We start from the raw sequence: 18022 nt of genomic DNA, 5'->3' as shown, positions 1-18022 counted from the left end.
AGTGCACGTCAACATTCAATTTTTAAATACCTAATTAATCGATTGAAATACCTTGCACTGTTACCCTGGTTCATTTTCGTAAGAAATAAATTCCTCCCATTTTAAAAGGAATAAATTCCTCGTATCTAAATAATTAATTATACAATTATGTCATTGCGTAATGTGAACTTCGACCCCACCATTGCCCAAATAAATGACTTCCAGCTGTCACCAGCAAATTATTATTTTATGTTAGCGTGATGCAGGATTTTATTGCATCGAAGAAGTGCCGCATTAAGATTTAACGGCGCGATTTCCTGCGAAATAAATGAAACAAAATTATGATATCGATAATAAAAACAACTACGAACGCAAAGCATGATTTACCTGCATGTAATAAAAATAAACACGCAGATGACGGCGATGACGTCAGTTAGTCGACGGAATCCGAGTGGTGTGGTAGGGACGACGCCTCACGGTAAGCCCCAGATCGCATCGTACTATAACGTCACAACCTGCTGCAACACAACGGAATGTTCAGCGTTACATTCCAGATTGTCGATATTGATTAAGATAATTGATCGTAGAATTAATTAGTTTTCAAGATGTTTAATATATTTGGTGTTCTGATATGTCGTCCTCAATTCTATTCCGATGTGCTTGTTCATTAGGCAGCATCGACGGCAGCAGAAAAGCATATACAAATGGACGGAGCAGATCAGCCTGCTGTTTTTGGTACAATTTTTTATTTAATGGGAAAAATCAGCAAAAAAAACTCCAACCTTCCTCTCCGATCAAAATCGGCCGGTCGATGAAGAATCTCTGGTGAAAGATTAGAACGGATTTTTATTTTTCCAATTTTTTTAACGAACCTGATTTGAGATCTGTCGATCTACGGATCGCCGGCTTTGGACATGCGGGAGAGGGGGCTGGGGCGAGGTAGGAAGTCACACCGGCGGCGCTGCTGGTGGGATGAAGGGCGAATGAGGGCGGAGAGCGCACGCTTCACCCAATCGCCCTCGACGGCTCCGATACGGACCAGTGAGTTTTTCATGGCAGAACGGCAAGCGTTGAGACGGTTCGACTGAGAGGCAAAGGAAGCGGTTTGGTATTGGTTGCCCTTGTGGAGGCTGCAGCGAAAGGATCCAGGGTGGGTGGTGGGGGAGCAAAGACAGGTGCGGCGTACAGGGGAGGCGGCAGCCGAAGGGGAACGCTTGTCGGGAACGGAGAGGGAACGACCAGGAGAAGTGGAACGATCGAGGGAGAAGCGTACCACAGGAGGATGGGGAGGGGAGGCGCCGTAGAGATGCACGCGGGTTGGTGAGGCGGCACGATGGCGCTGATACTGGCGGTCAAACAAGGCAGCAGTGGCTCGGGAAGTAAAACTGGAGGAAGAGGAGGCGAAAGCGGAGGAGCCACCACCCGGCGAGGTAGATCTCCGGGAAGAGAGCACCGATCCGCTAGTTCTCCTGGATGATGACGCCAGCGTGTGAGAGAGACGGATAAAGGATAGAGAGGAAAAGAAGTCGGCGGCTCGCTAATTGGACAAACCTAGCTCTACTCCGGCGTGGCATATATAGAATGGGAAGGAGGGCTTATTACGTGACTTGACTAGGGTTGAGACGGTGAGGTTGGTTCAGAAAAGAGAAGAAAAAGAAATTGGGCTGGCAGTGGATTCCATGGAGCGGATCTAACCTATCTTTCACCGCCACGCGTCGAGATTGGTATAGGTGCTCTAAGCAAGACGTTACTTAACGCCGTGTGAGTTCTACGTCTGTCCCTCTGGGAGGGCCGGCAAAAGACAATATTTTTTTTTTCCATTTTTAATTGTTTTTTAAGGGTTTGGTTGGCTCTTCCATCGTGATTCCAAAAAATAGTCGTAAATCATAAGATTTTAAAAGTATAATCGGCAAGTTTTAATATTGATTATTATTTTCCTGAAAACTTTTTATTTTACCTTTTTTCCAAAATATTTATATCCTCTAAAAATAAAATAAACTAAACTAAAATATAATATAAAATATAAAAAATAATGAAAAAAATAATTTATACTAATCCAAGTAATAAAAATAAGAATCATATCATTTAGTTAAGTAGGAACATAAATTATGATAAATTTTTAGAAAAAAAATGTGTCACGTTCCAAAGAAATCTCAACCGGTGAAATTCTAGCAGTATCTCTTCTATACTGGTGACAATATAAACCAGGAAATACATAGCCCTCAAGGTCTCACAATCCTCAGCCAACACGACCGGAACATATACCATAAAGTAATTAAAACATTCTACACAGTTTAATAAAGATAGCCTCCGACTGACAACATAATACGACAAAAAGTGAAACAGTATTAAAACATCGCAAATATATATAACCTACTCTACTACAACGAGGGAAACACAACCCACTGAGAGAAACATTCACAGTGGAAAAACATGGGTAGCATACCCCAAAACTCAATATTAAAACCCACAAACGCAAGACTACACATCATGAGTCTATAGATCACATAGCAAGGAAACAAAAGACCAAAAATAGTAACTGCTGCGACATGAAGAGTGTTAGGATCCTTTGTACGGCTAGAGAGGGGGGTGTGAATAGCCGACCCCAAACTTTCGCGTTTCTTCCTACGATTAGGTTAGTTGCAGCGGAAATACAAAGAAGAAACTAAGGATAAGAAAGCAAACCTCAAACGCAAGGATGTAACGAGGTTCGGAGATTAGGGCTCCTACTCCTCGGCGTGTCCGTAAGGTGGACGAGTCCAGTCAATCCGTCGGTGGATGAGTCCCCGGAGAACCGGCTAATACAATATACTCCTTGTGGGTGGAGAAACCTCGCCACAAACGTTTGCAACAGCAAACAAAGAGTACAAGAACAAAGAGTAAGCAAGAAATACAATAAGAATACACAAGCACTCTACCAATCTTGCTTTCTCGTCGATGGAGTCCGGATGAAGCCTAACAGCAGCAGTTGTTCCGGTCGGGGAAGCTCACGCGAAGCTTTGGACGAGCTCAACAAAACTCAAGCACAGCAGCACTTAGCAACAGGAAGGAGGAAGAAGAAGAAGTTCAACAGTAGCTTCTCAACCTCTTTTATAACCTGCGAAGAAGGCAGAAGAAACTGGCCGTCGCAGCTAGAACCTGATCGATGCGTGGACCGATCGGAAAAACCTTTACATTGGTCACGGATTGGTCCACGGGCCGATCAGAACTTCTGATCGATGCCGGGACCGATCGAAGAACTTTGTCCTGATCGGTCCATGGATCGATCAGGGAACCTCTGATCGGTCCATAGACCGATCGGGAACTCTGATCGATGCGGGGACCGATCAGGCCGATCGGTCCACGACCGATCAGCCCCTCGCGCCTCGCTCTGTTGGCCCGATCGACTCGATCGGTCACCGGACCTATCGGTTATCACCGATATACTCGATGTATTCTTGATCGGTCACCGACCGATCGAGAATATTGATATCCGGATCGATCACGGATCGATCCACTCATGGTTTTCGCCCAAACCAAGTTCAAACCAACATCCGGTCAATCTTGACTGTTGGTACATCATGCTTAGCATCCGGTCGGTCCCTTGACTGCTAAGACTCTCCACCAAGTGTCCGGTCAATCCCTTTGACCCACTTGGACTTTCCTCTTCGTGCCAAGTATCCTCCTTGATCTACTTGGACTTCCCAACACCGGATGTCCGATCACCCTTGATCCATCTGGATTTTCCCTCGGCTTCACTCACGGGACTTTCACCTAGCTTCACTCACTAGGGTTTTCACCGGCTTCACTCACGAGATTTCCAATCTGCTGGCTTCACTCACGGGACTTTGGCTTCACTCACTGGACTTTCCGAATGCGGCTTCACTCACCGGGACTTCCACTTTCACCTAGCTTCACTCACTAGGATTTTCACCGCTTCACTCACGAGATTTCCATTGCTGCTTCACTCACGGGACTTCTCCATTGCTGGCTTCACTCACTGGGACTTTCCATTGCGGCTTCACTCACGGGGACTTCTCCATGGCTTCACTCACCAGGACTTTCCACACTGCCTAACATCCCAGTTAGGACTTTCCCACTGCCTGGCTTCACTCACCAGGACTTTCCCTCGTGCCAAGCTCCCTGCTTGGACTTCTCCGTGCCAAGTCTCCATACTTGGACTTTTCCAGTGCCAAGTCTCCATACTTGGACTTTTCCCGTGCCAAGTCTCCATACTTGGACTTTTCGCATGCCAAGCTCCCTGCTTGGACCTTTCCAGTGCCAAGTCTCCATACTTGGACTTTTCAGGTCAACCAGGTCAACCTTGACCTACGGTTACACCAATAATCTCCCAAACATCTATTCTTGTCCCATATCAAGAATAGAACTCCCTCACGAGTGTCAAACATCAACATGCAACTCAACTAGGTCAACCTTGACCTAAAGTTGCATCAACAATCTTCCCAAGTCAAACATCAAAATACAACTCGAGTCAAGTCAACTTGAGTCGGGTCAACCAGGTCAACCTTGACCTAAGGTTGCACCAACAATCTCCCCCTTTTTGATGTTTGACAAAATCATAATCAAGTTAGGTTAACCCGATAACCTAACTTAGGTTTTCCAACCATCTTCCAATGTCCAATGTTCTTTCCTTGAACATTCTCTGGACATTCTCCCCTTAGGTTAACCCGATAACCTAACTTGGATTCTCTAATAATTCTCCCCCTTTTTGACACACATCAAAAAGTATTCCAATGTTCTTCCTCGAACATTCCTTGACAATCTTCCCCTAGCTTAGGTTAACCCGATAACCTAACTTGGGTTCTCCAATAATTCTCCAATGAACGCTCTCCCCTTTTTGACACACATCAAAAAGAAAAGGAGGGTATCAAGGTCAAGAGTTTTTTTTCTAATGAAAGTCCCATACCTTTCATTGAAACTCTTAATTTCCCCTTGATACTAAACTCAACAACCAACTTAGTGATAATCCCATATCACTAATCCTTAAAAATCTTAAGGAGTAAAAACTCCCCCTAAACGCCAACCCCCCCTTGACCATTGCACCAACAATGTCTTTGGGAGTTCCAAACCTTTAGAAATCTACAAAACCCAACTTCGGCTGAAATTTCAGACCAAGTGAAATCGAGCACGCTCGATCGGTCCCGGACCGATCGAAACCCATGGATCGGTCCCGGACCGATCGGGCCTTCACCGATCGCACCGGTACTCTGGAACCTCTTGGATCGGTGCGGACCGATCCATGCTTCGGATCGGTCCGCAGACCGATCGGGACTTCCTGGATCGGTCCCCGGACCGATCCGGACTCTGATAAGCGATTTCGAAATTTCCTTCCGAAATTCGAAACTCCTAGAAAATTCAGAAAATTCGAAAAATGTGAAATTCGAGGATACATTCCTCATAACATATACTACCATGGAAAAATAGTTTTCTATGAAAGTAGTTTCCATTTTTCAATCTTGATACAAAGTTCAAAAACTTTGAAAAAGTTCAAGTTTAACTCAACTTTGTATCACAATGTTCAATGATGAATGCTATCACTAGGAAAGCTTCATCAAGGTTTTCAAATCAATTTTAAAATGCTTTTAAAACCATTTGAATTTAGGACCATAATCTTAGGGCTATATGCACATAACTTGTACACAAGCTTTCCCTATGATCCTCCATATCTTGAATTAGGCTCATCTAGGTACAAGAACTATGCACCTTGATCCTAATTCATGATCCTAATATCTCACACACATCTAAAGTGTATCAAGCACATCCATGTCAATTTTGATGTGAGATATGGGTTTAGGTATCTTAGGCTAAGGTCTCATGCATTTTCTAAACACAAATTTGATCTCAATATCAAAATATGTTTTTCATCCTTAAATCAATTCAATTGATTATTAATGCAAGAGATGATGACATGGCATAAAATGGTATCATAAATGAGAACATGTGCCAATGTCATGATGTCATGGCATAAAGTTTGAAACTAAACTAACACATGACATATAAACTAGCCTAAGTATTATCATGACATTTCAAATGATAATAAAATAAATATGATGTCATGGCATGGCATATGGCAACCAATCATGGCAAGTTAGCTCAAATAAAATACCTAAATCCGTATCTAAGTATCCTTAGCCTTAGCTAACTTAAAATCTAACCCTAGATTGCCCATATATCCCTAAGAAAACCAAAATCCCAATTATGGTATTTCTCTAGGTTTTCCTCAAATTGTGCCAATTAAAATCATTCTTTTCCATAATGGCACATTTTACTCTTTAAGGAGTAATTAATAATTCTTTTTCATTTCCAAAGGTTATCAAGACCTTGAAAATGCTCCTTGAGTGTCAATTTCCTCAAAGTTGGGTTAACTACCCTTCTAATTGGAGTTGACACTCTCTAACCCATCTATGGGGTAGAGAAGATGCTCCTAGGAACCCAATACCTATTAGAGCTCATTGGGTTCACTAAATATTCACTAGGGATGACTTCCTAGCAACTCTCCTAATGACCCTCTTAGGCTTTAAAGCCTTGGTCATTTGGGACTCATCAAGATCAACTCTAGGGGTGACTCCCTTGTGACCTTGGTGGTGGTCTTCCTAGCCCTAGGTTTTGTTCCATAATTGAATGGAACATTATGATAAGTGGGCTTGACCACTTGGGACTTAGGTTTGTGACCCAAACCCTTTTGTCCTTGGACATTGGTTTTGACCCTTAAACCCTAGAGATGACTTCTCCAAGTTCTTAAGAGCCTTTTCAAGTATCAAGTCTTGACCTCAAGACTTGATTCTCCTCTCTAATACCTCAATTTTTGATTTGTCATTTTTCTTTGAGGCATTCCTAGGCATGTGTCTAGTTGATTTGGGATTCCTACCTAGGTTCTCCTTAACCTTAGATGAGGTAATTCTAGGGTTGGCTTTCCTAGGGTTATCCTTATCTAGGCTCACATGTTTGGCACCTAAGCATGTGTATTGATTTCTAATGTTATCATGCTTATCATTATTGACTAGTGCAATAAAATTTCTAGCATGTATCTTACTAGTATTGCACGAATGAGACTTAAATGATACCTTAGGGTTTGCCTTAGCTCCCCCTATAGAAGTGCTCGGTTTCTTGCCCTTGTGAGGTTGCCTCCCCCTCGGACAATGACTCCGATAATGTCCCCTTCGCTTGCATTGGAAGCACACCACGTGCTCCTTGCCCTTGCGTGTCGGGACTCCGGCTACCTTGACCTTTGGCGCCGGTGGAGTCTTCCTTACCCTCTTTGGACACTTACTCTTGTAGTGCCCAAATTCCCTACACTCAAAGCATATTATATGTAACTTATTTGAAATTGAAATGCTTGAGTTACCTAGGTTTGGGGATGGGTGTGAGCTCTCTTCCTCATCCCTTCCGGAGGTAGATGTCTCTTCTTCTTGCTCCGAACTTGAACAAGAGGAACTCTCCTCCTCTTCTTCCTTGGATGTTGAGTAGCCCTCAACTCCCAATTCGCTCCCTCCATGATGTGAGCTACTTGGCTCACTAGGCTCCTCTTCATGGCTTGAAGTGGAGCTCTCCTCATGGTACTTGGCCAAGTTATCCCATAATTCCTTGGCATTGTTGTATTCACCTATCTTACGCAAAATATTAGTAGGTAATGAAAATTCAATTGTTTTAGTTACCTCATTGTTGATCGTGGATTGATGGACTTGTTCCTTTGTCCACTTGTTCTTCTCTAGAGGCTCTCCTTCTTTATCCATTGGAGGAGTAAAACCTTCTTGTACACAAAACCAATTCAACATATTAGTCCTAAGAAAATACATCATCCTTACCTTCCAATATGCGAAGTTGTCGTTGTAGAAGGGTGGAATGGTGATGTCTTCTCCGAATTGATCCATCTCTAGCTTTGCTCCCACGGGTGTTGATCCGATGAAGAGCAACCTCGCTCTGATACCACTTGTTAGGATCCTTTGTACGGCTAGAGAGGGGGGTGTGAATAGCCGACCCCAAACTTTCGCGTTTCTTCCTACGATTAGGTTAGTTGCAGCGGAAATACAAAGAAGAAACTAAGGATAAGAAAGCAAACCTCAAACGCAAGGATGTAACGAGGTTCGGAGATTAGGGCTCCTACTCCTCGGCGTGTCCGTAAGGTGGACGAGTCCAGTCAATCCGTCGGTGGATGAGTCCCGGAGAACCGGCTAATACAATATACTCCTTGTGGGTGGAGAAACCTCGCCACAAACGTTTGCAACAGCAAACAAAGAGTACAAGAACAAAGAGTAAGCAAGAAATACAATAAGAATACACAAGCACTCTACCAATCTTGCTTTCTCGTCGACTGGAGTCCGGATGAAGCAGCCTTAAAACACTCTAAGAAGTCGAGGAAGCTCACGCGAAGCTTTGGACGAGCTCAACAAAACTCAAGCACAACAGAGAAGGAAGGAGGAAGAAGAAGAAGTTCAACAGTAGCTTCTCAACCTCTTTTATAACTGCGAAGAAGGCGGAAGAAACTAGCGTTGCGTCGCAGCTAGAACTCGATCGATGCGTGGACCGATCGGGGAAAGAGGCATTGGTCACGATTGGTCCACGCATCGGGAACTTCTGATCGATGCGGGGACCGATCGGAAGAAGCTTTGTTCCGTCCCGATCGGTCCATGGATCGATCAGGGAACCTCTGATCGGTCCATAGACCGATCGGGGCTCTGATCGATGCGGGGACCGATCGGGCTTTTGATCGGTCCACGACCGATCAGCCCCTCGCGCCTCGCTCGGCCGATCGACTCCGATCGGTCACCGACCTATCGGTTATCACACGATATGCTCGATGTGTTCGATCGGTCACCGACCGATCGAATATTCATGATATCACCGGATCGATCACGGATCGATCCAACTCATGGTTTTCGCCCAAACCAAGTTCAAACCAACATCCGGTCAATCTTGACTGTTGGTACATCATGCTTAGCATCCGGTCGGTCCCTTGACCTGCTAAGACTCTCCACCAAGTGTCCGGTCAATCCCTTTGACCCACTTGGACTTTCCTCTTCGTGCCAATATCCGATCACTCCCTTGATCTACTTGGACTTCCCAACACCGATGTCCGATCACCCTTGATCCATCTGGATTTTCCTTGCCGGCTTCACTCACGGGACTTTCACCTAGCTTCACTCACTAGGGTTTTCACCGCTTCACTCACCAGGATTCCAACATCCCACTTAGGACTTCCAATGCCTGGCTTCACTCACCGGACTTTCCAATGCCTAGCTTCACTCACCAGGACTTCCACTTTCACCTAGCTTCACTCACTAGGATTTTCACCGCTTCACTCACCGAGTTTCCATTGGCTTCACTCACGGGACTTCTCCATTGGCTTCACTCACCGGACTTTCCACCTGGCTTCACTCACGACTTCTCCATTGCTGGCTTCACTCACCAGGACTTTCCACACCGCCTAACATCCAGTTAGGACTTTCCCCCTGGCTTCACTCACCAGACTTTCCCTCGTGCCAAGCTCCTGCTTGGACTTCTCCGTCAAGTCTCCATACTTGGACTTTTCCCAAGTCTCCATACTTGGACTTTTCCCGTGCCAAGTCTCCATACTTGGACTTTTCGCATGCCAAGCTCCCTGCTTGGACCTTTCCAGTGCCAAGTCTCCATACTTGGACTTTTCAGGTCAACCAGGTCAACCTTGACCTACGGTTACACCAATAATCTCCCAAACATCTATTCTTGTCCCATATCAAGAATAGAACTCCCTCACGAGTGTCAAACATCAACATGCAACTCAACTAGGTCAACCTTGACCTAAAGTTGCATCAACAATCTTCCCAAGTCAAACATCAAAATACAACTCGAGTCAAGTCAACTTGAGTCGGGTCAACCAGGTCAACCTTGACCTAAGGTTGCACCAACAAAGAGGGGACTAGCAGCTGAAATCTCCTGACGATTTCAACCTGAAATAGATATAAATCAACGGAGTGAGTTTAATAAAACTCAGCAGGTATCGAGCAAACATGCATAGTAATATAACTATCAGTAATAATCATGCAATACAGTCTCTTGAACAATAATAGGTAAAGCAAACTGAACAACAAAAGAATTGTATTCACCAGAACCTCCTAGCCTGACATAAGGTTGAGAATCATACAAACAGATGTAGGATCGTCAGGCCAAATACATAATGTCTCCTGTATGCATGTCAATCATATGCAGCCACCAAAATGCAGCATCCAAAATGCAGCAATCACACACAAATAAATGTAATATATGCATATGGTGCAAATGACATTATCACCCCTGACGCTAGTCAACCACCGTCATCGCGATGATGAGGTAGAGTGGATAGGGCTATGACAATTATGCAGTCTGCCATCACTACTCTTGAGTGACCGAGTGGATAGGATGTTGTCGGAGTACACCTATCCTCCTATCCCAACTAAATGGGGGAGTCAAAGCTCTCATCTCCCTGTGTCATAGTCAAGAGGAGGGACCCCTGCCCGCTACCACGCCGCATCACCACTACCCATGAGCAGCTGAGAGGAGCCCTGACAGAGCAACTGCACACACCCTACCTGATGTACCACTACCCCATGAGTGGTTGTGTGTGCAGATTATGTAACTGGCGATGTGCTCAACTACAAAGGAGCCGACAATTGCTCAGCATGCAGTTATGCAAGATGGTGCATAACACTAAAGCATGTAACATCTGACAATAAGAACAATGAATCCATAACAATAAACTAGGTATCATAATGTCTAGGTACACATGCCAGGTATAACTAGTAGCTAGTCCTGAACCCAATAATGCACTGTGTGTCACTACTTCTATGAACATAAGTACACAGGGTAAGAATCAAGATGATATAGGCCTAAACACATATCAGATAAAATAAAGGTATACCACAGGTATTAAGTAGTGACCTACCAAGGCAGATATAAACATAACAATTACTACTAGCTATATATAACATACTATGCATATCATAATGACCATATCAAAAGAAAATAAGTCAAAGATATACCCGCCTTTATCTGTCGATCGTGATAAACCAATTCCTCATCGAGACACTCGTCTCGAATCAAAATCCTACAATACATGATATACAGATTTAGCTAATTACATATAAGTTAATTAGCTAAACCAAATCCCCAAGCCTATTTAGGGTAACCCCAATCGAAATACGATCATTGTTTAACTACCTAAAACTAGAGTTAAACTAGTTTCAATCCTCATCAATCCACAATCCAAATATACAACTCAATTACATCTCAACAATTTTCGACTAACACAATCATCCTTTAGTTTTAATCATAGTACAAGAACTATCTGCTCAAACTAACCATCAACCACTGATCCAAATATTCCAAACCAATATAAACCCTACTCAATCTAACACTATCAGCTAGGGATAGAGTAATCAACACATTAATTTATTCAGATTCAGTTTATTACCCAAATCAGTAGCTCTCAGCTCTATCAGCGACGGTGAATCTATCCAGCAATCCTCACCACCTCAGGGATCGCCAATCTACGATGGTGGCATGAATCCAACACGACATGGGGTCGCCACAGCTACAGATCTGCAACCCAGAATGTGACGATCTGATGACAAGCTGTAATGATCGTTTGACAGGGAAGAAGAATAGGGATACACAACACTTCATACCTTCTTGTGGCCGACCGGGTGGCTACGACACTAGGGCACCGACTCGAAGGTAAACGAGAAGGAGAGGAAGGATCGACTTTGGTTGGTAACCGAGGCATCAACGGCTAGAAATCGGAGGTAGAAAGAGCTCAAAGCAGTCGGAAGAAAGGAAGAGGACTCAACGATAAATGGTGTGAATCGGGAGACAAGCGGTGACACTACCGCTACTAGGAGTTGCATCGGCGACGGGCAACGAGTGGCACGACATCGGGCAACGGCGATGTCGACAGAGGCAGTAGAGAAGGGGGAATCGACGAAGCTTGGGTCGAGAAGAATGAAGAGGAGACGGAAGAGGAATGAGGGAAGAAAGGAAAACCTAAGTTTTTCCTTTTATACTTTAGTTTTAATTAATTAAACCTTAAGTTTATTCCTTAATCAACTCCCACTTAAGTGGATACTCCAAATAAGCTTTTCCCAAGCCTATAAATTTATCTCCTCAAAATATGTCATATGAGCTCCAAAAAATTCTGAGAAAATTCCTAAAAATTTATAAAAATTTCTTTAAGATTATTCATCTATTAAATCTTATTATTTTATTATTAATTTGTTATGATATTTACATAAGGTATCAAATTCTAACTTAAATTTAAATTTCAAATCTTTTGTATATAATTTAAATATATAATTATTTATTTGTAATTATATTTTAATATAATAGAAGAAATGTAAAAATATGACAACAAATAATAATAAAATAATAAGGTCCAATAAGAAAATAGCCTTAATGAAATGTTTAGGAATTTTTAGAAATTTTCGGAGAATTTTTCGGATCTCGTATGGCGTAGGTTAAGGGGATAAGTATTGAGTCAGGGGAAAGCCTGTTTAGAAATACCCAAAAGTAGGAGTTGATTTAGGAAAATACTTAGGGTTTGATTAAATCAAATCTAAGTTTCCTAATTAATTTATTTTCCTTTTATTTTCTTCTACCCGTGCCCTAACCTTTTTCCCTTCCCCATCTTCGCCGATTTCCTCTCACGCCGACCTCACATATCCTCCCCCTCTCGAATTCCTTTTCTTCTCCGACGCCGACTCCACAAGGGAACTGGTCGTGGCAGCCGACTCTTTCCTTCTGCCTTAGCTTTCTCCGTTTTCTCTTCTTTTTCGTTGAGCTAACGCCGCCGACCCCTACTGTCTCTCCATCATCGGCACTTGCACACCGCCCGATCGCCACCACCACAGCTCAGCGGTAGCGTTGCCGGAGAGGAAGGAGCCAATGCAAGGGGGTGAGGCTACCACCAGTAAGGTCTCCACTCATTTCCTCCTCCTCAGCCCTAGCGTCGACCGTCTTCTTCCTCTGCCCTAGCGTCGATAATCGAGACTTCCTCCTCGATTCTTTTTGCTGTCGTCACCGATGTAGCCCTAGCCGGTACCAACTGTCACTAGACCCAGCCGCCGGAGAGGGAACTGCTGGTTGGTAGCTTCGTAAGAAGCTCAGGCCATAGAGCTCCGGCAGCGAGCACCTTCAATTAGCGATTTTTCCGGCAGGTGAGGTTATGCCCTGTGGATTTGGATTTGTGGAGTATCCGACTGTTTAATCTCAAGTAGTGGTGTTTTTTCTTGGTTTCCAACAGCAGCTTCTCTTTCTGGCAGCACCCTCCTTGGTCGTGGATCAACAGAAGAAGCTTTGAGTTTGACGTGAGGTGTAGAGAATTTGATCTTGCTGTAGATCATGTAATTATTTGTATATTATAAATGATAGATTCATATTTGGGAGAGTTTAAGTTGATTTAGGTATAGATTTAAACCTAATTGAATAGTGGAACGATTAGGGTTAAGGAAACTAACCCTAGTTGACCGATGAATTAAATTTAGGTAGGGTTAATGTCTACGATCGATCAAGGTTTTTCCTAATTAGGTTTGGGTATTTTATTTAGTTGTTTAATTCGTATGAATTTAGTTAAATAAAATATATGTATTGATTGATGCAGGACTCTGGTTCGAGACGAGTGTCTCTACGTCGGATTTGGTTTGATTTGATCCTCTTTTTGAGACGGGTACTTCTGACTTATCTCTTTGATATAGTCAATTTAGATATGCATAATAGTTTATAGCTAGTAGTAATTTTTTATGTTTGCATTTGCTTTAGTATGTCACTATTTGGTTTCTTATAGTATGCCCATATTCCTATCTGTTATGCATGCCTATATCTTTATCTATTGTACATTCATGCTTATACCATTTGGATTGTTGCCATGTGTACTCCTATTCTTAGAAATAATGACATACTTGACCTACTGTGTAGTAGACTCGTTATTTGTCATATATAATTTGTGTACTTAGATTTACGATTCCTAGATCATTGTATGATCTATTTCCTTTTTGGTGTATTTTATATGGAGATGTATACTGCCAGTATCTACATGTTTAGTGACATGCACCATCTTGCATGATTGCATGCTGAGCGATTGTCGGCTCCATTATTGTTGAGCACATCGCTAGTTACATGATCTGCACACACAACCACTCATGGGTTAGTCGTATATCAGGCAGGGTGTGTGGCAATTTGCTCTGTTAGTGCTTCGCTGGTCCACTCATGGGTAGCGTGACGCAGCATAGTAGCACGTCAGGGATCCCTCCTCTTGATTATTTCAGGGAGATGAAAGCATTGCACTCCCCCACTCTATTTGGGGTAGGAGGATAGGTGTACTCTGACAGCATCCTGTCCACTCGGTCGCTCAGGAACAGTGATGGTAGAGTGCACTGTTGTCATAGACCTACCTACTCCGTCTCACCATCGCGTGTGAGATGGCTGATGACATCAGGGGTGACACATGTCATTTTGCATGATTACATTTATTGCTTGTGATTGTTACATATTGGTTGCTGCATTTTGATGTTTTTGCATATGTTTGACATGCATACAGATGACATGTTGTATCTGGTCTGACTACCCTTATGTTTAGATAGGAGGTCCTGGTGAGTATAATTTTCTTCAGCCCTTTCCATCCTGCATTTCCTACTTTTGTTCAGGAAATTGTACCGCATGATTATTACTATTAGTTATAACTTATTATGTCTGTCTATCTGGTATCCGCTGAGTTATTGAACTCACACCATTGATATATTGTTATTTTAAGCTTCAGGTAGATATTTGTGGAGTCGCTTGAAGTATCCTGTCTATCGATCCTATGTTACATCCGAAGACCTATTTTCTGGTTTCTTTAGTACTTTATTTGGTTTATGTATTCAGTGTACTTAGCTTTATCTATTCCGGATTTGTTTTTGGATTGTTGTAATGTGGTGTCTTGTATTGTTTTGTTGTGTGGTATAAGCCTAACCGGCTAGCAGTCTTGTTTTTGGTTTGTAATGATTTTCTATCATTTTTTGCTATGTTTTTGGTTTTTAGTACAGCCGAGTGGGCTCTTTAATATATATATATAACTGTGTGGTTGTGATATTTTGATCCAGCCGAGTGGGTTGAGTATATAACTGCGTGGTTGCCTATATTTTCCAGTCGTGTGTGGCTGATGTATACTTGTGGTTGTATTAATGATTCAAATTGTCACGTGTACAGGGGAGATGCTGTCGAATTTTTCCTCTGGCTGGGACTCTCCCGGGGCATGACAATTTATTTGGTATCAAAATCACATGTTTACAAGGCTTGCTTTTCGTGTTTTGATTTTGTGTTTTGATTTTCTCGATGTGACTTTTTTGGGTTTTGGGACCCGACAGCGGTAAGATATCTCCAAGCTATAGGAGGTATGTTGGTATATTGTTATCATACATTTATATTGGTATATGCATTATTGTCTATTATAGTTAGGACATGTATTAGCACTCTTTATTAGTACCTGTCTAGTTGTTGTAGCATATATTACATGTGTTGGGTTAACCACTGATCATGGTCGACCCTAATGGAGATCAAGGATTACAGTCTTAGGAATTTTTTATATCATACCACCAGTAATTTTAGTATCTATTACTACTAGTTAGGAGTTAGAGGTATATCCCAGTCCCTGCTATCATTATCTGGGTAGTGGTTAGTAACTGCATATTTATGTTGCTTGATACTCAACCAGTAGAGTACTGATTTACTTTAGTTAATTACGTCAATAGATGATTGATTTACTCTTGTTAGATAGGTCAGTAAAAGACTGATTTACGCTTATCGACTTGGGTATTCGTGGATCGATTTACCTTAGTTGCTTGTGGAGGATTAATGTACTCTTGTTAGATTTAGTTAGTAGATGACCAATCTAATTTTGGCTGGTCTGATCAGCAAGGGATTGACTTACTCTATTTTATAGAGATGTTGTTCTTGGAGTTACTCGTGCTTAGTTAAATATTGTAAGCACATTTGAGTACATGGCTTGTATCAACATGGAAAAGATTGAATTAGCTATATGTCATTGTTGGCTTGGTCAGTCTATAGAGGATCAATGTATCATATTCCATGATGGCTTAAATCTTAGATTGTATGCATCTAGTTAGATAACTTAGAAGGTACATTTGGGCTAGGTGACCCCCACTGATGTAAGAAGGTGTAGAACTAATTGCTTAACACTTAGGAGATATAACCGTTACCAAGGTGTTAGTTGATTAACACCTATGAGATCAACTATTCTGAGTGGAAATATCATATGATGATCTACGAGGGGTAGAGTGTCAATTGACAGATATTTTGACTAGCTATTTAGTTATAGTGTTTCTCTATCTTGTGTGCATTACTCGCCTAAAGAGGTTACTGAACCTCAGGTAGAGAAACTGTAGCATGTAGTACTGCAACACAATAGTTAGATGGCTCAACTAATATTGCCTCTATCAATTAGCTTAAGGCCTTGATCACGTGATCATTTACCAAGGTCTTGAGGTCTATATGTCATATCAGAGAGTGTTCGACCTTTTGTCAACATTTTACGGAGGATATTTACAATCACGACTATGGGAGTTCTAGAAATACACTCTTGATAGGTAGACTCTTAGTCAGGAGGTTGAGTGAACCATTAGATATAGTCTCTGTAGTGGTACGACATAGACATGCAATGTTGAGCCATGGTGAGTATTTCTTTCTTGGCCTCTATTTGTTTGTTTGAACTTAGAGCATGGTTATTACTGGATGATTAGGCTGTCATACCTTGGATTGTCTATGATTATTATTTTTCCTGCTTGATACTTATGCTTGATTTTTTAGATATACCACTAACCCATGAGAGTAGGTAGCATAGGGTTTTGTTTGGTTAATTGGGTTAATATGTTGATTATGCATCTATATGTTGTCTGTACACATGATTGGTATATGTTGTAGGAGTCCTAGGATAGACTGTCAATTTGTAGGTGGTGTGTGTATACATGTCCAGTTAGGGTTATTGTAGGTTTCTTATGGATTATACGTATGTGGTTAGGTGTACGTGTCTGATTGAATTATTGGAGGTATCTTATCGATTTAATCTGTGTTGTAGTATGTGCACATCTGTTTAGTATATTATTGGAGGTATCTTGTCGATTAAATCTGTGTTGTGGTATATGCACATGTGTTTGGTGTATTATGGGAGGTATCTTGTTGATTATATTTGTTCTGTGTGTACACTCATGTCTATTATGATTTATTGAAAGTATTACGTTGATTATACTCTTGGCGTATGTGTATATATGTTAGGTGAGTATTATTGGAGGAGTATTTGTTGGTTTATACTCGGAATATCGTACCGGTTCCCCTGTACAAAAATTTTGTACAAGTCCTGAACTATTCCTAACAACCTATTGTGTTCTTTAGAAATTAAATTTGGAATCGCAAACGGAACTTAACATTATTGATTCCAAATTCAACTTATCTGTTCTTAGTGGTTCAGACTTGGATCGCAAATGATGTTTAACATTATTGATTCAAATCCACCCATGTTACAAATTCAATTAAATATTAATTTCATAGATCAACTTCCAGGTTAAACATGGTGAGGCACTAGGCCTTCTTAGGTATGGGAGCATCCACCACTTCCTAGACAAAGCCTTTCAACGAAATTTAATATTTAATTTCCTTACAGTAACCCTAGGTTTAACCAAAAAGAACAATCGAATCAAAAGTTTGAAAAACAAAAGAAACACAAAATCGAAAACATAAATTCGATAATCTAGATTCATTAATCTCTTATGTTTGGTATTTCAAGATCTAAATAAAAGGATGAACTAGTTATGATGCAAAAACTAATAACTAGTTATACCTTTTATAGCTTATAAACCTCACGATCTTCTGCCGTATTCCTTTTTTTATCTCGAACGTCGTGTGGGCGACGATCTACCGAGACGAGAATCCACCCAAGCCTCCTTCTTCTCCTTGCAAGTTTTGGCCATCAAGAAACTTCTTGAGATGAAGAACTTTGGCCACCAACCAAGCTCCAAGGGATGCAAAGAAACAAAGCCTCCTTTCT

General features: G+C 41.9%; 1 protein-coding gene across 1 annotated transcript; it reads right to left on the bottom strand.

Annotated features, from left to right (window-relative positions):
• Positions 1 to 603: 603 nt before the first annotated feature.
• On the bottom strand, positions 604 to 12613 carry LOC122043648. Its single transcript, XM_042604252.1, has 3 exons — positions 12597 to 12613; positions 10006 to 10075; positions 604 to 1516 (listed from the first exon to the last, which is right to left on the bottom strand). The coding sequence occupies exons 1-3, from the start codon at positions 12611 to 12613 to the stop codon at positions 872 to 874; spliced, it is 732 nt and encodes a 243-aa protein (XP_042460186.1). The 3' UTR covers positions 604 to 871.
• Between the last annotated feature and the right edge of the window lie 5409 nt (positions 12614 to 18022).

The sequence above is a fragment of the Zingiber officinale genome, chromosome 2A (genome assembly GCF_018446385.1).
Source record: "Zingiber officinale cultivar Zhangliang chromosome 2A, Zo_v1.1, whole genome shotgun sequence".
Taxonomy (NCBI): domain Eukaryota; kingdom Viridiplantae; phylum Streptophyta; class Magnoliopsida; order Zingiberales; family Zingiberaceae; genus Zingiber; species Zingiber officinale.
Note: the sequence above shows the minus strand (reverse complement) of the source record. Positions and strands in the feature narration are given on the sequence as shown.

Coding starts and splice junctions, on each gene's coding strand:
- LOC122043648 (XM_042604252.1), bottom strand. Junction 1,517..10,005: donor CTATTATTGTTCAAGAGACT/GTATTGCATGAT, acceptor TTGTCCAATTAG/CGAGCCGCCGACTTCTTTTC.